This window comes from Diorhabda carinulata, chromosome 3 (genome assembly GCF_026250575.1).
Source record: "Diorhabda carinulata isolate Delta chromosome 3, icDioCari1.1, whole genome shotgun sequence".
NCBI classification, from domain to species: domain Eukaryota; kingdom Metazoa; phylum Arthropoda; class Insecta; order Coleoptera; family Chrysomelidae; genus Diorhabda; species Diorhabda carinulata.
In genome coordinates this window covers 7,079,201-7,099,411 of record NC_079462.1, presented here as the reverse complement: position 1 = coordinate 7,099,411, position 20,211 = coordinate 7,079,201, and the positions used below count along the sequence as shown (strand labels likewise).

The following is a 20,211-nucleotide window of genomic DNA, read 5'->3' as shown; positions in this document are numbered from 1 at the left end:
AGCCCGTCAAACTTACTTCGAAAACATATTAGAACAGGACCCGCTTCACGATCTATATCAGTGAAGCAGTTTGTAAAATATTGAAAGAAGCTCAAAAAAAGTCAGGAGAAAGATCACTCACAAGAAGGATGAATCGTGGGAAAGAAAATGCACAAGGATTCAAACAATAGGCACAGAAATTGGAAATTACTGAGGTCAAGTCGTCAAGATAGAGAGACAGATATAATAATTCCTATTTCATTATATACCAACCAACTGGGACAAATATATAACATAGTAATTCCAGCATCAGCTATTAGAATATCCATAAAAGGATGTTAATCACTCAAAAAGAGAGCCCCGCGCATGTCAAGTTCAGAACGGACAACTAATAATCGCATCTCGGAAATTATGCATGTAAATCATACAACAGTAGAAAGAATAAAGCAACTAAAATGGTACAGTTAACTCCAATAAATGATAAACCTGAGAATACTGAAACAAATTGTTTATTGGAATCCAGCACGAAAAAGAAAAATGGGAAGATCACAAAAAAGATGGCAAGACATGATAAGGCATATATTTCCAGACCATTTTATCACACTTCAGAGAGTATACGATAATATAATAAATGGCATCAATCGATTTCTCCGACACGACCATGGAAAATGTGGAAAGAAACTTCAATACGGAAAATTATATCTACTTTTTGAAAGCTTATGCGGTCTGCAAGTACTACATATGAGACAAAAAACAGAAAACACAATAGAAAAACTCCTAAAAGAAGTATCAGACTTTCATCTGTATTTCGAACTTCTTATTGAAAGCATTAGAAGAAACTGTTACTAACTTATTTAGCGATCAGTTGGTATCAAATAAGAATCAAGAGCCGATGACAAATGTTTGAATGTTAATTCTGGCTATGACGAAATATCAGGAAATATTCTTATTTGAGATTATACTGCAATATATGTTCACGAGAATACTAGCTTACTGCAATATTGGCGTAAAAACATCTAGAGGTTACGTAACTGAAGACATTATTTGAATGACTATCCAAATCCCTACTGATGGCTTTGAATCACAACTTCTAAAAGGTGGTAAGACTTCTGGACAAGACCTATTTGGAAAACATATTACTCCAAAAAGAAGCTGAAGTTCAATGAATTCAAAATATGTAGTATATTCCATGACTCATCCAAATGATAATTCCACTATACTACTTATTGTGAATAAGATTCAGTTTTACTAAACATCCAGATGTATTATGACAGTTGTGAAACATGGATAAGAAATAATTTGTATTACCTTTATTATTGGGAATCACATCTGGATTTTTGTCGTCTTTTTCAAACAAATCTTCAGATTCTGATCGAAGTGGCAACGTTACTTTTTCTTTTGCATTGAAAAAAGCAGGTCGAAGCGCTCTCGATCCCTCTCTTCTAGCTGATCTTATTCTTACTGCTCCCAAAACTACAACCGTCACTAAAAGTAATGCTGTCACTACTCCGACAAGGATTCCCAGTATTGGAGCAAATTCAATGTTATCTCTTGTACCCAAAGACAGAACTGTAAGAAAAAATTTATTATTATAGAAAGTTTTATTGAAATTGTGGACTTGTGAGCCTCAAAAGAGTTTTAATATTGTAAGAAACGCTATGAAGCCTAATTATATTATTATTCCACTTTAGCTTTTCAAATTCTTTATATTCATGGCAAAATACTGGAAATAATAGTCAAAAACACTGATGGCATAATAGGGTCAAATTTTTTTTCGACACATACAAATAATCGTGTTATCATTTAATGAAATACCTCGGTACCTGACTCTAATGGAAACATTTTTTTAAAATCTAATCCAGTGAGCGCCGAATGCAACTTTGTCAAAAATCAAACAAAAAACACGGAAACACAATCAATTTTCAAATTTTGGCGATTATAACTCTAATGGACTAGTTTCTGAAATCCGGTATTCCTAAGTCTTCGCAGACTGGTTTTTGATGTTTATTAATAATCCATGTTTGTTAGCGCTAATGCCGAACGTAACTAAAATGGAAAAAACCGCGAAAAAATTTAGTCAGGTTACCTCATACACGAGACTAGATTTTACTCCTTGCGGACATGCAATCAGGTGAAAATTTGTGTTTACATCAATTACACATCATTTATCATTTTTTATTTTCATGTACAATCTTCTTATAGGACAGGCGTAGTTGGAAGTCAGACTGATTCCTCTCTTCTTGGGGAGGATAGCCACGACACAAAGCATGTAATTATGACTAGAGATGCAGTCCTACAATTCCTCTTGCAGATGATTTCTAGCGGCTGTACGACGGGTTGTGGGAACGTGTGCAGGTACAGGAAGACAGGAATAAAATTCTCACCATTCTGCAGGCACCACAGCGGAGCGTTTCATTACAAAAATAAGAATTAATGAATTTCTTAAGAATTAATGAAATTCTTAAGAATTAATAAATTTTTTAAGAATTAATGAATTTCTTAAGAATTAATGAATTTCTTAAGAATTAATGAATTTCTTAAGAATTAATGAATTTTTCACATTTTCCTCTTTTCACTTTGAGCTGTTCATGTCACTCTCTACCTAGTACGTTCTTCACCCATAAACATCATCGTTCACATCCCATCATAAACATACAGGGCCTCGTTAGCAAAACCTATGTAAAAATTCAATCGGGAAAACAGAATTTCGCCGCTTCTGTCTAGATGTATTGAAATTCTAAAATCAGCTTAGACACGTGCAGCGCATTTGACTTACATTTATAAATCTCGGAATTCGTTTGATATTTTTTTTATATTCGTTTCTATATTTAAATTGTTTAATTAGAAAATCAGGGTCAAAATTCAATCAGACAAGCAGAATTTCAAAAATCTGGAAGTTCGAAAAAAAATGATAAACGTTGACAGGCCTTATCTCGCAATTTATTTGGTCTACAAAGACAGTTCTAGTATCTAGCTTCATATTGTTACGAACGTGTCTCAACCCTAGAGCCGTTCCTGCCTATATGTTCTGAAATTCTAAATTAGGTAACGGTATGCGAGGCTTACTTTCATATCCGTTTTTATAGCAAGCGGCTTATTTACATTGTTTCTTTTGGATAATTATTAGAAAGATCTATTTATCGATTTGTTTTGTTTCTTTATTTTCCTAGAATTCTTAAGAACTTTCTTTGGATATATGAGCGGGTTTGCTTAATGCAGTTTAGTTCAATTTATAATAAATAGTCGAGATAGCGAACGAACGAATTAGCAAAGTAATCGAGGAATTTGAATAAGTTAATTAACTTGTTAAGTGATAGTGATAAGTGAATTATCATAAGTTAGTGTAATGTATAGTGTTTAAATAAATTAGGAGACAATGTCTATAAATTCAGCCTACAAATAGAAAGAGTGTGAATAAATACAAAAACCATTACAATATTCTAGCAAATTTAGTCTACTTTAATAACGAACTGAATTTTTTTTTTCAAAAACTAGTCTTTGAGGTGTAAATAGCCAAAATTTGGAAAATTGTTGTGAGTGACATTTACACACACATTTTGAAGGAGTAAGACAGAAAAGTCCCAAATTGTTTGTTCAGGCAGACGTATATGGCTACCGCATTTTCTCGCTGTTTTCATTGATAATTTGATTACCCAAATGTACTTTCTAGTAGACCTTATTTATAATTTAATAAACGAATCTAGATACTAGATAGGCCAGCTCGGTAGCCCAATTTATTTTTTTTTTCTTTAATAATCTCAGCAGTTTTATATATAAAATATGTTTATAACTACTATGAAAATTAAGTCCCTTTAAGGTCAATATTGAACTGCTCTGGAATTTTCTGCTTTTAAGTATAAACATAATTCGATTTATGCGAAGTAAAAATTTACATTTCCTCGTATACTGACGGTTTAAGAATATTTTTTCTCGATATTGGTGGCATTCTAAATATATCTTGCACCCCCATGTTTCTCATAAATATAAGTTACAATTTCTATTCTTATTAATTCTTCTAAATTATCATGGTATCCGTTATTCGGTTATGAAGAAAATTCTAAATGATGGAACGTCTACTTAATTCACATAAAAGTTTCGTTACGTTTTATTGAAGTCATAACGGTAACTGAAATTCCTCTGGGATTCAAAACCTGTAAATTCCTAGGGTATATTTGAATCATCTTTTCTTAGAAATTATATACAATATCTGCTTCAAAGCATATTCTCTTTGTTTGTATACCAATAAATGATTCAGTTTCTGATATCCATTGTTGTGAAATTCCTACCTGATTTTGATAATATATTCAACAGAACATTACGTAACAAAGAGCTGTTGTGAGTAGCCTATTTAAAACAAAGTGGAAAAAGTCACGAATACATAAAGAGCTCACAAACAGTATTGCGCTAAACAACTTAATTGTCTTCTAAAGTTACATTTTGTAGTTTGAAACTGAGCTTTCTGACAAACAAAATACTGAGCAGCTTTTGTGTCACATTTATATTAAAATGACCCATATAAAAATATATTTCCAATCATTTTTTTTCCAATTCAATGCGTCACATGAATTGAATAAACCCTTCATACAGTTCGAAGATTTGTTGGAAATGATTATCCATATATTTGATTTTTCCACAATATACTTGCCAGATGCAGAACCAATTAGCGATGTGGCATCTGATCAACTCAATTTAGCAAAACACCTAAATTTTAATTGGTTCTGCTTGAGTGCAGTTTGTTAATTGGTGTTTGTATCTTTGATCATAAAAATAGTTTTTTATGCTCTACAACTTCTCAACATTGATGGATATATTACTGGAGGTACAAAACGCAAGATATTTCGTAAATACTGATTACCTTTCAAACGTGATCTTATTAGATGTAAGTCTATAGAAACTTTGTGTTCTATGCCCAGGTTGATTTATTTATCAGTTTAAGTAACTGCATCATACTAAACTCTTATAAATAAAACACCAGGAGCATTTAAGATCGCTAAGAACGGGTATAAAACCCTATTTAGATTTTATGTAATCTATATTGAAATATGATGGAGAGGAATTCTATATTCAGTTGGGTTTAATGTCTGATTTGTTGTTTTAATAATGACAAATTTGATCAAGGTGTCAATTTATATATAACTAGCTACTACCCGCGGAATAAGTATCATAGATCATTATAATAGAAATGAATGAATATGATTAAAAGCAAGAGTCATACTTTCTTGTTTTGCTTGAAATTGCTTTGACTCATCTGTAACGCTTAACAATAAAGTTTCCGAAGACTTTTCTGGTTCACAAATTAACGGAAGTGAAACTCTGCCACACCATTAAATACCGACCAATCCTTACGCATGAAATTTCGACGGCGCGTGGTCTGCCTTTCTACATTATGAATTCTTCTCGCCTGCGATTGTTCTTGCGTTTCTATCGCTCTTTTAGCTGCCTGCAGCGTAGCTTGTTTTTCTGAAGGAACTCGTGGCTGAAGAGGAGTTTCAGCTGCTCTCCAAGCACTTTGCTGCACGGGGCTTTTGCTTTCGAGGCATTTTCAGAGAAAAACAGTATAAGAATTGAAATCAAAGAGTAAGATCTAAAATAATGAATGAAACCTCAAATAGTTCTATACTGCATAGATAGTGACAGAAAAAATATCAGAAATAAAGTTTTCAGGGCTGGAACTTTATTACTGAAATGCTAGATGGCGTTGACGGAGCTATATTTTGGAATTTTGCACAAAAAATTGTTTTATATCTCATAAAAAAGTATCCTATGTTTTATGATGATCGTTTGAGTAGTTTTCGCGTGAAAGCGTAACAAACAAACTTACATTCACATTTATAATATTGGTGAGGATTAGCGAAGTAATGCTCACTAATATTATATGAACTGTACTTAAAAGCAAGCAGGATATACACTGCCGACCAATAGCTCAAGCCCTCATACAGGACAACATAATTATCTATGAATTGTAATGGAACCTGATAAGATTAATACACCTTCATATTCTATTGTTAATATCGAATATCTTGAGAACTCATCCTTCCATTTACTTCCAAGTTATTGAAGAATAAACATATAAACACCGACAAATACTGTGTTACATCTAAGGGGTAGAGTCGTAATAATATTTTTATGATGTGCTAATAACTAATTGCTTTGTTTTAAGAATTACTTAGCTTCTAAAACCGCGTGCCTCCGACCTATTATTACCTTTGGATCGCAAACAATCTCAATTAGTCTAAACTTTTTACATTGAAGAGGTCTTAACCAATCAGCTACTGATGAGAGGTCACCATGTCCCCAGAAAAAATATGTACCAAATGACACTCATCGTATACTTTATACCCTTTAATTCTCAATAGCTTTGAGTTAGTAGATGTTGAACCAGTAACTGCAATATAGTGTCTAAACATTTATTGGTTATAACGTAAATCACAGCTAAACTTTCGAGATGGTCACGTGGACGTCACGTGGGTAAATGTGTGAAGTATTTTGTTATTTATGATAGATTTGCGTCCTTGGCCCCTTTCATCAAGCAAGTCATTACGGCCATCTTTAAACTTTCGACACTATTCACGCACAACGCCATCACTCATGAAGCTTTCTCCATACACATGACTCATTCTCCGATGGATTTCTACAGCAATTTGACTGTAGAAAAAGAATCTCACCTCACAATTCACACTTGGCGAGTGCATCAATAACGGCAGACATATTTACATGGCTGTATCACAACGCCGATTGATGCCTGAATGTCAACAATGGCGGAGTGTGTAGTGCGAGAGCTTCGCAGTCGCCTACATCACTTTCTTCTGCCCACGTAACGTCTGCACGGAGCGATCGGAGGTTGAAAAAGAAACGGCCTTCATAATATCACAGTTGAATTGTATTATATCTATAAACTTTTTTTCTAATTTTAACGCATATATTTTTAACGCAAAATATGTTGGTGGTCATCTGATCTCAGTATTTAAATTCCAAATAAGCTGCAACCGTAATTAAGGATTTAAATGGGAAATTAGCAGTGAAATGCGTCCTGTTATCAGTGTTTCAAATAATGAAGTCGAATTCGGACGTGAGATTACTTTACAATTGAAGTTATCGACGAATAAGTTGATACAGGGATACAGACAGTTTTCAAGTTAGTCCACGCTTGGGAAGGCCGAGAGCTACCACGTCAAGTGAAGATAATTTCATTATTGTTAACGTCATGTGAAATAGATGCTTCACAGTTTCAAACATCCACGTCGAAGTAAACAAAAACTGAGTTAAACCTTTATAATTGACTACAGTAAAACGGCGACTGAGGGATGCTAAGTTGTATGGTCATGTTGCCGTTCGAAAACTTTTGCTAACTCCACAAAAAAAGGAAAAACGGACACAGGGCACTTGGACTATTGAAGATACTGAAAAAGTTATTTGGGCCGATGAATTAAAGTCTTAGCTATTTGTTTGAAAACAAATGCCAGACTGTGTTTCTCCAGCAATGGAGCATGGTTGCGACTCAATTAGGATCTGGGGTTGCTTTTATAGCCATGAAAATGGCGATTTGATCAAAATTGACAGAGTTATGTAACAGAAACAGTATAAAAAAATTTATAACAAAATGAAGAGGATATTTGAGAGGAAAGAGGCACAAGGGGTCCCATTGAACTTTTGTGGGAAGAGCTTGATAGTCTATACTGGCGAAACGAAATGTGGAATGCTTTTTGTTAAGTTAGAATAATATATCACAAGACACTATGAATAAATTGATGTATGCCGAGACTTGTGAAAAAATATATAGAGAGAGGACATGTTAGGGAGGATTTTTTGATAAAAAATCAGGTAAACATTTTCAAATATATTGATTGTCAAAAAGTGTGTTATTGGATGATCTCACAAATTTAATTGAACGGCACAGATTACATTTTTTTCTTCTTCTTGCTTGGATAAAGGTTGTCCTAAAGTTTTAGTTTCATCCCTCATAATGCAGTGTATTGATATTCATGTTTGGAAATTCCAAATGAGTGAGATTTTCAGCGGATTAGCGTTAATGGGTTACTTTCGAGATTCCTCGTCAAATTATTTTCGACAATACTCATTTAGGTATGAAATTTTTCTGTCCGAAAGTTCAAATAACTGCGGCTTTATCAGATTTAAACTCATAACTTCGCTCTAATCCGTTGTATGGCTGCAAATGTGTCTTTGGCTACCTGATACTAAAATAAACATTACGGATACAGCATTGTAATTTTTAATCAAAAATTGTTTGTTGAACAGGAATAAAAATCAGAATGGTCTGGAATTGGCAATATCGCTAAAGTTATTACGATTCTGTTAAACATTAAACAGTACAGTAATACATTTAGCGATAAAGTTTACTAAAGTCGAGCAGAATGGTTTGAAATCCAGCGTATTCTGCTGTATAGGACAATAACAATAAAATTTCAGATTTCGACGTATACTAAAATACATCTACATGCATTTTTTTTACAAACCCATTCGGATAAGTATCGATTGAAATTGAAAAGAAAGAAAAATTGATGAAAACAATTTGTATCATAGCTGTTTAAGCAATTATGGAGTGATCAGTGGCTGTTTAATATGTATGCTATTAATTATTCAAGTCATTAATCATTAGGAGGGAACACATAAACACATTTGGTTCAAAATAATAATAAGAAAGTTCAACAGTGTTATATAAAAATGAAGGGGATATTCTAACAAAAGAACGGAATGTAAAGTCTCTTAGCATCTCTATTTTGATACATCATCATCCACAATTCTAGTACACAAATGGCTATAGTTCTATGATAGTTAATTCATTTTAGATCGAGATATCAAATGTTAAATGGAGTGTTTTGTGTAGAAATTGATCAGCGAGGCTTTATAGTAAGGATGCGGGCAAAGCAATGTAATGATAAATGTTATTGAGACTCCTCGGGATCCGTATGATAATAGGCGGAACAAATAATAAAATCCACAAAATAGTTTTTAATTATAGTGAGTTACTGGAAGCTATCGGTGAAGCTGGGAATATCAGAAGGTGAATGTAAAAAAGTTGTTGTTGAGAATGTTTTGCTTCGAAAGGGTGCTAGCTAGCTTACCTCTAAAATGCGATGCACAGTGGTGCCAGAGCAGTTAGTGGTAGAATACTACATACTGTTACGAAAAAGTTCGCGAAACAGGACCTTAGGCCAGCTCTGTCCAGCTACTATGGAATTTTAAAAATTCAGCGAATTTTTCAGAAATTGCGGAAATATTTTGATGTTTATTTGTTTTTTTAGTAGCGGACGGTTTATTCACAGTATTTCTTCTAAATAATTTCTGGGGAAGTCTATTTATTTATTTCTTTTTATTTAGGTATATAAATGATTTGTGTAAAAGCAGTTAGTTTAATCAAATAAATAGTGGTAGTAGAAAGAAAGAATTAGTGAAAGAATTCACAGAAATTATATAAGGCGTTTATAAATTCATCCCACGAATAGAAATAGTGTAAGTAAATACGAAATACGTTACAATAATTTGTTTGATGATAAAAGCTGGATGCCTAGTATATGTGTCTTTATTAGGGTTTGTATCCTTTTCACTGTCAACTATACGAAGTATATCTATATTTTACAGAATGCATTATTTCGTTCCAATAATGGGAGTACAAAATGGAAACAATATAGAAACATTAAAGCCTTACTTCTTTTTCATAAAAATGGCATCCTTTGTGAAACGTTTCAAAATAATGATTTTAATCATGAGCTTCGTTTCAAGGAATTATAATTAAAAGTTTTGATACTCAATTAATTCAATTCGTCACTTGATAGGTTTAGAGGATGATTATTCCACGAGATGACCTCCAAACATTCTATCCTCTATTGAGTTTCCTTGGCATCACAAAAAATGCACTACGAAGCACACATAATTTCAAAGTAAAAAGTTGAAATTCCGGAAATTTGGAATAATTTCCAGACAGTCATTGTGAAATATTAGTAGAAACTATGCCAATGAGTATTATTGCCGTTTTAAAACTCACAGATGACCTCAAATATTCCAAATATTTGGTCTAATGAACTTTTTTCACTAATTACTTCTCTTATTCTTCATTATATGATTATAGTCAATTAAATTAGTGAACATAAGTATTATATATAGTTAATTAACTACTTAAATCCATTTAGAACTCTACATATTGAAGAAAATTAATATATATATTATATATGATTTGATGAGTTTCAGAGTTTTTTACAGGGTGTTTCGGAACTTTATGCAAAAAATTCGGGAGTGAGTTGACTACGTGAAAATAATGCTGTGGCTAACTGTTCGAATGTATAAATTAGAAAAATATGCTTAAATATAAGTTCTGATCTCGCAGCTTTGAAAGATTATAAATCAGAAACGATTTGTCGTATGAGAAAATTTTTATAACAGCATTATTTTCAAATCATATATTCACTCCCGAATTTTTGCATCACGTCCCGGAACACTCTGTATAATAATTGTAGATTGAATATAAAAAAGATCTATTTCTAGTTTACTGACACTGTATGATTTGTAATGTTTATAATTTGTAAATTATGTTATTAAAATAATATGAAGATAATGTTTCATATAAAAATGTTTTTGTTTTTGTGCAAGACTGTTCCTAACAGTAGACATAAACGTGAATCTTTCTACAAGACAGATTCTAACTCATTTATAGTTATCAAGTCACAATTTTAATTGATTATTCTATGGTTAAATTTTTTTTGATAGTTAGTGGTAGCTGCGCCGTTTGCAATTTAAGCTTGTTGCTAGAACTCTTATTTTCAAATATTTCGATATGAGGTGTGGTAGATTTGTTTCTTCCTTTGATATTTAGAATGAATTATCAATCATAACACACATTCTTTTCGAACTTAAAGTAAGATAGCTTGTCAAAGAAAGATAGTTTGTTGTTGATATTACTGCTCATCTATCTATGAGCATGAGGATAGAAAAAACATAACTCTAATATTAAAATTAGCAAATAATTGCGATATTTTCCACCCTTCCGTAGGACATACATATTTTCATCATTCACAATAAAATGCCCACAACGGTTTTCTAAAAAAGAAACACAAAAGTAAAAGCAAAGTTTTATTGGAGCTACAAACTATACATTGGTTTATATAGATAGAAAATTATTGTGGAGTCTCTCACAAAGTGTCAATGATAATGTGATGACTCTTCCACTTAAACATTAAAAAATAATTATATCTAAATTTCTTTCTAAATTGTTATTTCCGACTCCTTAAATCGTCAACCAGTTTATACCTGAAAAATTAGTTAAAAAACAGTGTAGTTAAAGATTTTCTTAAATTCTCATTTTTCCAGTGATGCATGAGGTTTTTTCATGAATTCCCAATGCGTATGCGATGATTCTTGTTGTTATCATAATGAACCATAGTCATTACAAATTTCTGCCTCGTCCTCGATTAAAAAAACGTTGCATATTATAAACATATAAATAACTGTATTCTTTGAAGAGAAGGTGATATTTTTGAGACAATCACTTGCTTCAATACAATGCAATCACCTAAACAGTAGCTTGATGAGTGACTTAACGAACTGAATTCTAGTTACTTATCTGTGAAATAATTTATGAATAATCTGTATTAATGAGGGTTATATGAAAATCATAATGAGAAAATGGAAAACCCTGGTATTTTTGAATGCACCATGTCAACCTCATAGAAATTATGAAAAAGAATAAAGTTCCAACGATATGAATAAATCAAATCGTCAAATTTTTAGTAATTCTGTTACTATCAATGTAATATGTGAATCAATAATAATAAGTTGCGGTGCTGTATAGGCACCATCCACGGAAATTTCCGTGGCTCTTACAGACGGAAAAATTTCACGGATGGAAATTTCCGTGGCTCTTAGAGAGCTTCTTTTTAGAAACGGATCAGAATGAAGCTTTTTCCGTTTCTCTAAGTCTTACCGCGTGATCAGAAATCGCCACCTTTCACGGAAAAATCCGTGGCTATCATTTTAACATTATAGACCCAGAAATTTTTATAGGACCGCATCAGAATTAAAATTTTTTCCGTGTCTCTAAATCTTACCGTATGATCCAAAATCACCACCCTCCATATAAAAAAAAACGTGGTATAATTCTAATCTTAGAAACACAGAATTTTTAAAACTTTTTTCGTGGAGGGTGCCAACAGACACTTGTGGTAATATTGAGACTTCAGTAATATATGAATCTCGGTGTTTTACGTAGAAATCAGGAAATCCCAATGTGGTCTTGTCATAATTCCCCCAGTTGTATATATTTAAGAATAGACAGAATACTGAAAATCTTCTTCAGGATTTTCTCCGTGAGCTGCTTTCTTTTTCATATCTCTCACTGTTGTTCCTTCTACTATAGATCTAAATTTGTGAGATATAAGGAAATCATATAGCCTAAAATTTGGTTTAACAGACGAATGGACTAATATAGGAATACTCAAATTGGCTAGGACATGACTGATATGTACGGATTCACTACCAATTCCTTCAGTTTCAGAAATCTCTATAACTATCAATTGACAGTCATATTGAATCAAACTATCAATTTTATAAATGTTTTCAGTCATATATAAAGACATCGAGCCACTCGAAGTAGTGATGAATGATTTTCCATGCAAATTTCTTGATATTTTCTCATTTAAATACTTGTACAAGTGATAACATGGAAAAATGGAAAAGCAAATTTAAAATTAGGAACACGTGGTAATTGACTTCTTTCATAAGTGTGTGTTCAGTTAAATATTGACTGATAAAGTAAACATTGAAGATTTTTTAATTTTGTTACATAAATTGTCCAGCCAATCAAGCTCTTAAGAACCATGAATTCATTTTATGACTTCCCATTGTGGAATGATTGTGAATTGTTGGCCATATTGATGTATGACAATGATCATTACTTCCTCTTGATCTTGAATATCGTTAAACTGCATGGATACGTTAATATTATAAAAATGAATCCCAGATGCAGATGAAGTTTTCAATGAATTTTGTTCCCGAAACATATTTCTTTACCTACCTCCTTAGATGTTATAGTTATCGATATTCTCAACAAAGGTTTGATAAGCATTGAATTTCTCTAGTTTTGTAGTAGCATTTTTCATAGCTGCTGATAGATCCTTCACTGCCCTAGTCATTTCCTGAATATTCACCAAAGAGTTAAGCTCTTCAAATATTTTCTTAAGATTTTGGAAATCGGTAATTTGTTGGCTTAGTTGTCCTGTTTGTTCGCTTTGAATGTTGTCATGAATTATTGTTGTTGTTGAAGAATATATATTTTCATCTGTAGTTTAGAGTAAATATTAAAAAATCATATTATTTTCAAATAAATTTTCCACAATTGAACCAGTATCAGTGAGAAATTTTAATCAACATTGAACAATAGGCTTTAAACTATTATACACGTATCAAAAAAATTTTCTAATGAAGTTTTCTCTGTTAGACCATTAGCTTCTCAGAAAATATTGGTTGTTTTAACCAAAACAAAATTATAAGTAGTCGGATGAAGAAATTATGTCCGTCCCTCTTGGGTTGGGAACTGTTATGAAGAGAGTGTAGCGACCAAAAATTGAAAGGTATTTCGAAGCTTACACGGCAATATTGTCTTTTCAATTTACCTTTGGTTGTGTACACTAAAAGTTTGCAGCTGCTTCTAAATTAGCTCTGCACATTTTCCTGTTGTTGATTGGGTGATGTGCAGAGCGCTACAGATAGGATACTAAGTCTTAATAATACAAGGTAACTATTTTTAAGACCTAAATATTAAAATCAACTGAAAACTATTCCAATGTTTCTTAGATTTCTTTATCGAACTCTGTTAACTTCCAGACATCTAGGGCTTTAGATTTTTCTAATAAAGTGGTACAAAGTTATTTTTCTATCCAGCAAAATATTTGGTCCGTTTGGGCTTCGCTATACTTCCAAGAGTCAACACCTGTGCGTATAGTACAGTGAGTTGAGAAGTCTCTATGAAAAACTCAATGTCCATGTAGAAATTCAGAATGGAGACAAAGAGGTAACCAAGCTTTAATTAATTTGGCATATACTGATCTTCTCATCAATAAACATCCCAATGTATCTATCCTAATAAGACAATAGTCACAATTGGTTAAAAACGGAAACCAAATATATACAAGAAGCTCCAGAAATTGCTTATGCATGGGCACAACATCTAAGCTCGCAAAGACGTTCTCGTAGTTCTGGAGATTAAAAAGTCAGGTAAGAAACAACGAATACTGTTAGACTGAATTATGAGAAGCGATAACATTAGGATCTTCTCGTATTCACTTCATTACTGGCATGTACAGGATTGATGGACATATTAGATAGAACTTTGGCCCGTTTCTCTTATTTCATCATCTCAGACCGTTATGCGGAGATAGAAAATACATAAGAAAGTACTCAATCACTTATTATTTCGTAATAGGAATTGGGAATTTCAAAGTGAAGACGAAGAATAAACGTAACGTCACATTAATCAAAAACAAGAAAGTTCATATGATTATAATATTGTCCAACGAAGAGCCTTGAAGTGTTATATTTTTAATTAGATGAAAACTTTGAACTAGTCCTTTTATTTTGAACAATTATTGTCAAAATTCATGAGTGAAATTGTAGGAGACAGCTAATGATTAAGGAAGGTAACAAATGAAGAAAATTTTGAGATCGTCCCTAGCATCCAAATATTATAATCAGAAAATGTTAAAATCAAATATGAGAATAAATGTTGAGAATGTGCGTTTTGTGACAGTATCTTATGTTCACTTAATTTTCAATCAATGGAAGTCTTGGAGAGCTTTGCAAGTGGAAAACCATTGGACTCCATATTACTTGACCATGTTGCCTATGGTATAAAGGTTCATATTGATCTACAACTAAACTTAGCTGACTTAAAGTGACTTTAAGCTCTATTTTTTCTACATATTAGTTTTTTCAGCTTCCATCATTCAAATTGTAATATTGTATATACAAAAATTCTAATAACGAAAAACGTTATCTAAAAGCTGACTCACCTGTTTGTTTTTCGGCTACGTTCAAAGTAAATCCTTCAAGTGGAACTTGTTCACTTTTTCCTTTACTGTTTGCAGCGTATACTATCATTTTCAGAGACTTGCCGGGGTCCAGACCACTCACGATAAAGACGGGAAATTTTGAAGAAACGTTTGCTAATATAAATCCAGTCGATGAATCGTAAACTTCTAGAAGAAAATGTTGCGGTTGTCCGCCTACAACAAAAGAGATTAATGAATAGCGCGAAAGCAGAGAGGATTCAACAGAAAATATTCAGTGACGACTTATTGGTGTGAATCGATTTGTATTTCTATACTTTCGTTTTGTCTTTACTTTATCTTTTATATATCTGATAACGTCATGTATCGAAATATACATCATTTTATATCAAATTATTTGTAAGTTGAGACATTTTTTTTTCGGTATTATTTGGAAGAAGTGACGGAAAGTACATTAGTTTTAGCCCATTCTACTATAGTCTCTAACTAGAAAAATAATGTCTAATTAGAACATATAATATGGTAATATAAATTCTTCAGAGCTTCAGTTGAAATTTCTAATATATCGATCTATAATTGTTCCAATATATCTCAAAAGCTTCTTAATTAACTAGTTCAAGCAATCGATGTGATCTCAAAACATTTCTCTCGTTTTTTTGCGAAAAACAATTATTTATAATGCGAGGGAGAGAGAGAACAGCTAACTGACACATTCCTACAAGAGATTCGAGAAGCATTTCTGCAAACATCCACCCACCAAATAAAAATGCTACGAACAAAAAGTAAATAATTAGAAAATAAAAAACAAGTTGGAAAACTACCGGGTAGTTACTTGATGCCGGAGTGTTGTACGATTCGGAACGAATTGGAAAGCGCCTTGGGAGAGTTTATGAGACAGAACAGAGAGAAAGGTGTTAGATCTTTTCAGGAAACTTTATTATGATTGTGTTCGTTAGAGAGAGTGATAAAGATTGTGATATTTTTGAGTATATACAAAACTTAATCATAAACATCTATGTATTCCAGACATGTCAGCATATCGTCGATGTGTTTATGAAATATGAAATTTTCTCAATTTTCTATGAGGAACATAATTTGTTTGATAGACTAATCCAAATGGATGATAACGAAATCTTGAATATCATTGATTATATCCACTTTAGGGTTTCCCCAAAAAATTCTTCGTTATTCTTCTAAGACTTTTTTCTGAACCTATTCAATGCTCTATGACATTGATTCTCCATAACTAGAAAATAGTGTGTTGGATGTAATGAATCAACTGATTACATACGAAATGTTGGAAGCCATTTGTTTTTTGAATCCCAAACGCCATTTTTCAGATTTTCTCCATTAATACTCCATTTTTTTGTAGTCGTTATACTTAACCTCTTCAATGCTCCATGACTTGGATTTTGTGTAATTCTGTACTGTCATCTTCTCTAGAAGAGCTTAAGAAATATAATTATCTGCATACAAATAGTCAGGAAATTTCTCTTTTACATATATCGTTTGTGTCATTACAGTAAACAATTCCAGACCTATACAATTCAACTCTTTGTTGTAGATGTGACTTACATATGCATCTCTCATCATTATCATCACCTTTTAGTTCTGACAGCTCAAATTCTCATCTTTTAGATCATTTCCTGCCCATCGATTAGAAGTTTTGTGGACTTCTTTGAAATTTGATTTTTAGTTGTGATTTCTACTGTATCCTAAATGATTTAAATTCTTCGTTCCTTTAGCATATTATTCACAAGAGTTTTGCATTACGTTAGCATGGTGACCTACATCCATTTTATGGCGTATATAATCGTCCTCTAGAGGTACTTATTCGATAACAGAGAATATTCAATCCGTTAGAAACCTAATAGTGCCCACAGAAAAAACTGCAACGCTGTATAAGTTGTCGTCGTTTTCAGCAACTAGGGTTATGTACCTCCTGTGTACCTGTGGAAAATTTCACCAAGGTATCTTGTGTTACAAGTTTTTGAAATTCAACTTGTGAGCAAATTAAAGCCCAACAACCATTATCCGCACTGCTAATTCGGCATATAAGTTGATGCACAAATTAATATCGATATTAAATTTCCATCCAACATTTCGTTCTCCAATGAAGCCCATTTTTTAAAGAATATGCAAAATCATTGCATTTGGAGTGGGAATAATCACAATCTCGTGCGATTTATGAATAGACAGATTCATGGGTCTCTATTTCTTTATGAGCTATGATGGTCAAAATATTATTGTTGATGTTATTCTCTTGTATTTCAATAAGCTGACATCAATCTTGCTAACATGTGGTTCTAACATGACGGAGACACGCTGTGATCAGTACAATTGATATTCTTAAAAATACACAAACATTTGATGAAAGAACGATTCCACACAATGATAAACACATCACAACAATACAGAAATACCATAAGCAGATAGTACTAAATACTTAGGAATCCACCTAGATAAAAAACTTTACTGGAAACAATACATAACGAAAAAAAGAAAACAACTCGATATAAAAGCAAGAGAAATACATTGGTTGATAGAGACAAAATCCAAAGACTCACTGAAGTCCTTATCTACAAATCTGTCATCAAGCCTGTATGGATATATGGAATAGAGCTGTGTACAAATATTATTCAGAAATCCCAATCTAAAATGCTCCATGGTGTATAATAAATCACACCATTCACGTGGACCAGGGAGTGTCCATTGTACAAGAAGTTATCCAAGAGAGGATCATCAGATACCACAAAACTATAGAAACCCACCCAAATCTACTACTCGAGCAATTGTTAACGCCACGAAACGCGAAGAGACTGAAAAAAGTTGGCCAATACACCTAATATGAGGTATAAGAGGTTGCATCACTGGATGTAAGCCTCACCAAGACATTATAGATGTTACATTATCAACACACGCAAGCAAATTAACCCATAGAATGTAAAAAATAGTCTGATTGCTAATATAAACTTGTTGTAATAAAGAAAACATAATGATTCAATTAATTATACATCAAGAGTTGAGTTGGTTTTGTACGTCGATAAAAGGGAGGCAATTGAACACGTGTAAATCAATTTCCGAAGACATATGCTGTAAATGTTTTTTAAGGAACTTGGTGTTCCAGTTTGTACTCTATATTCGCCAACTATCTCAATCACATTATCGAATTTAAACATTGATGTCACAAAATTCTGTTTGACAGAGTTTATTCCATTAATATCTGAGATTTATTCCCACAATATTTAACAATTAATTTTTAGAATAAGTGTTAGAATAATTATCTTTGTTCACTTTCAGGTTCATATTTATTAGGCTATATATTTTTTCTTACCGTCAAATCCTTCGGTACATTCTACCTCCAGTGATTCGTTCGTCATATTAACTATAGTACAATTATAGGGCGGATCTGGTTTTCCGGCAGGAATGATATGAAATATACAAGGCTCCTGCTGTCTCCCAGCCAAATTATTCGCCCAACACATCACAGTGCCGTAGTCCATTTCGGTCATCGGTGTGTACGTTAGAGTTGAGCTAAATCTGTGGACTCCGGTTTTGTATCGTGTGATAGGAACTTCGGATGACTCTGCTGAGTTGTTGAACAACCATTTGAATGTGTCTGGTGGAGGATAAGATTCAACTTCGCAAAGTACTTTGACTTTTTCAGCTTTCGCTACGCCGTATATATGTTTTTGCACTGATCGGCATACTGGTTTATCTGAAACATAAAAAAAAATGGTGGTATGACTCCTAATTCTTGGATAAAGAATACAAGATATGTAGAAATCAACAAAGAGCAGCATGACACAAAATTCTATCTTAATATCTAACCTGAACGATAAAGATAATTTCTTAGAGTCTGTACATTTTTTTCATAAACTGCAATTCTAATTCTGGAATTGTTAAGTATAAATTTCATTCAATTTGGTGGTTTTATACTATTATGCCATCTTTTAAAGAAGATTTTGTTCTCTTTTTGTAGAGCAGGAAATTATTTTATCACTAGAGTCGTTGATATTTCCTTAAAAATCTCTAAAACCATTCTTCCATTACAGCACGTTAAAAAGGTAGGCAAAACACAGAAAAATAGAGAAGAAGAGAATGCTGGAAACAACAGTATAAAAAGGAGAGAGTATGAAATGAAAAAACAATCATATAAAAAACAAAAAGATCATGTGAAATGCGAAGAACCAAGAAAACAATACAGAGGTGAAATAACGGGAGATAAAAGTGATAGATAGATTAGAAGATTAAATAAAAAAGAAGGTAATAAACAAAAAAGAAATAATTTCATGATGGGATAAAACTGCGAGGAAATAAAAGTATCAAGCAGATACATAGTAAAGTATAAAAATTAGAACATAACAGGGAATTGAAAACTAGTTGCAGAAGCATAGATCAAAAATTTTAAAACAATATTAACAGAATAAGAAGTAGAGGAAGAAATGTAAGAAAAAGAATACGAACAAGAATGGAAAACACAAGGAAGAGAACCTAAGAATGGAAAAGAAGCAGATATTATGTTAGTTACTGGAAAAAGAAATTTGCAGAGAAGAAAAGATGCCCGTAAACAGCAGGAAAATAAATTTAAATGCAGCATAAAAACTACCAATATAAATAATTAACAACAGACAGTTTGGAGAAAACTTAATGCTTTCCAAAATAGTTGTATGCCCAGCAAAATAATTATTGACGCAATATATACGCTAAAGCAGGCGATAGCAGCAATAAAATTTAGAGAAATTTATTTCATGAACTTCCTTTGAAGGCCTTTGATAAATTTAAGAGGAAATTGCTGAATAAAACTCTGAAGTACATGAGAAACTCATCCAATTGTATAAGACTCATAGAAATGACTCAAGTAATGGTGTGAAAGCGCAAAATGATGTTATTGAATAACGGGAAATATCAATGAAAACAAAAAGGTCCGAACAAAATCAGACGATATAGCTATAGTAACAAATATTATCTTATCTATATTTCTGCGAAGACGAAGTATATGAAAGGTAGCAAGAAGAGAGAATGAAGAATAGACAAGATGAGAAATGCTGAAGAAATTCAAGTGAAAACTATTTAAGAACGTGGAAAAAGTATTTCAATCAGCATTAAGTCCCTGCAAAATGGATTTGGAAACGAGTGTTGATCTGGAAACAAATGGCTATGGAAAGGCAGAAGTGAAAGAAACTGTTGTGAAACAAGTTGAAAGTGTGAAAGGATG

The 20,211-nt window shown here is 32.5% G+C and overlaps 1 protein-coding gene across 3 annotated transcripts in view; it reads right to left on the bottom strand.

Moving 5' to 3' along the window:
- LOC130891204 (nephrin-like) overlaps positions 1-20,211 on the bottom strand; it is a 732,788-nt gene that overhangs the window by 16,519 nt on the left and 696,058 nt on the right. Inside the window, exons 11-14 of one of the 3 annotated variants that reach the window (XM_057795810.1) lie at positions 18,328-18,711; positions 14,997-15,209; positions 13,004-13,267; positions 11,052-11,241 (exon numbers count right to left, since the gene is read on the bottom strand). In XM_057795810.1, the coding sequence (XP_057651793.1) occupies positions 13,008-13,267; positions 14,997-15,209; positions 18,328-18,711 (857 nt within the window). In that variant the 3' untranslated portion in view covers positions 11,052-11,241; positions 13,004-13,007. Of the gene's footprint in view, positions 1-1,287; positions 1,549-11,051; positions 11,242-13,003; positions 13,268-14,996; positions 15,210-18,327; positions 18,712-20,211 lie in introns of those variants that run through there. The other 2 variants (XM_057795811.1, XM_057795809.1) reach the window with 2 other exon arrangements.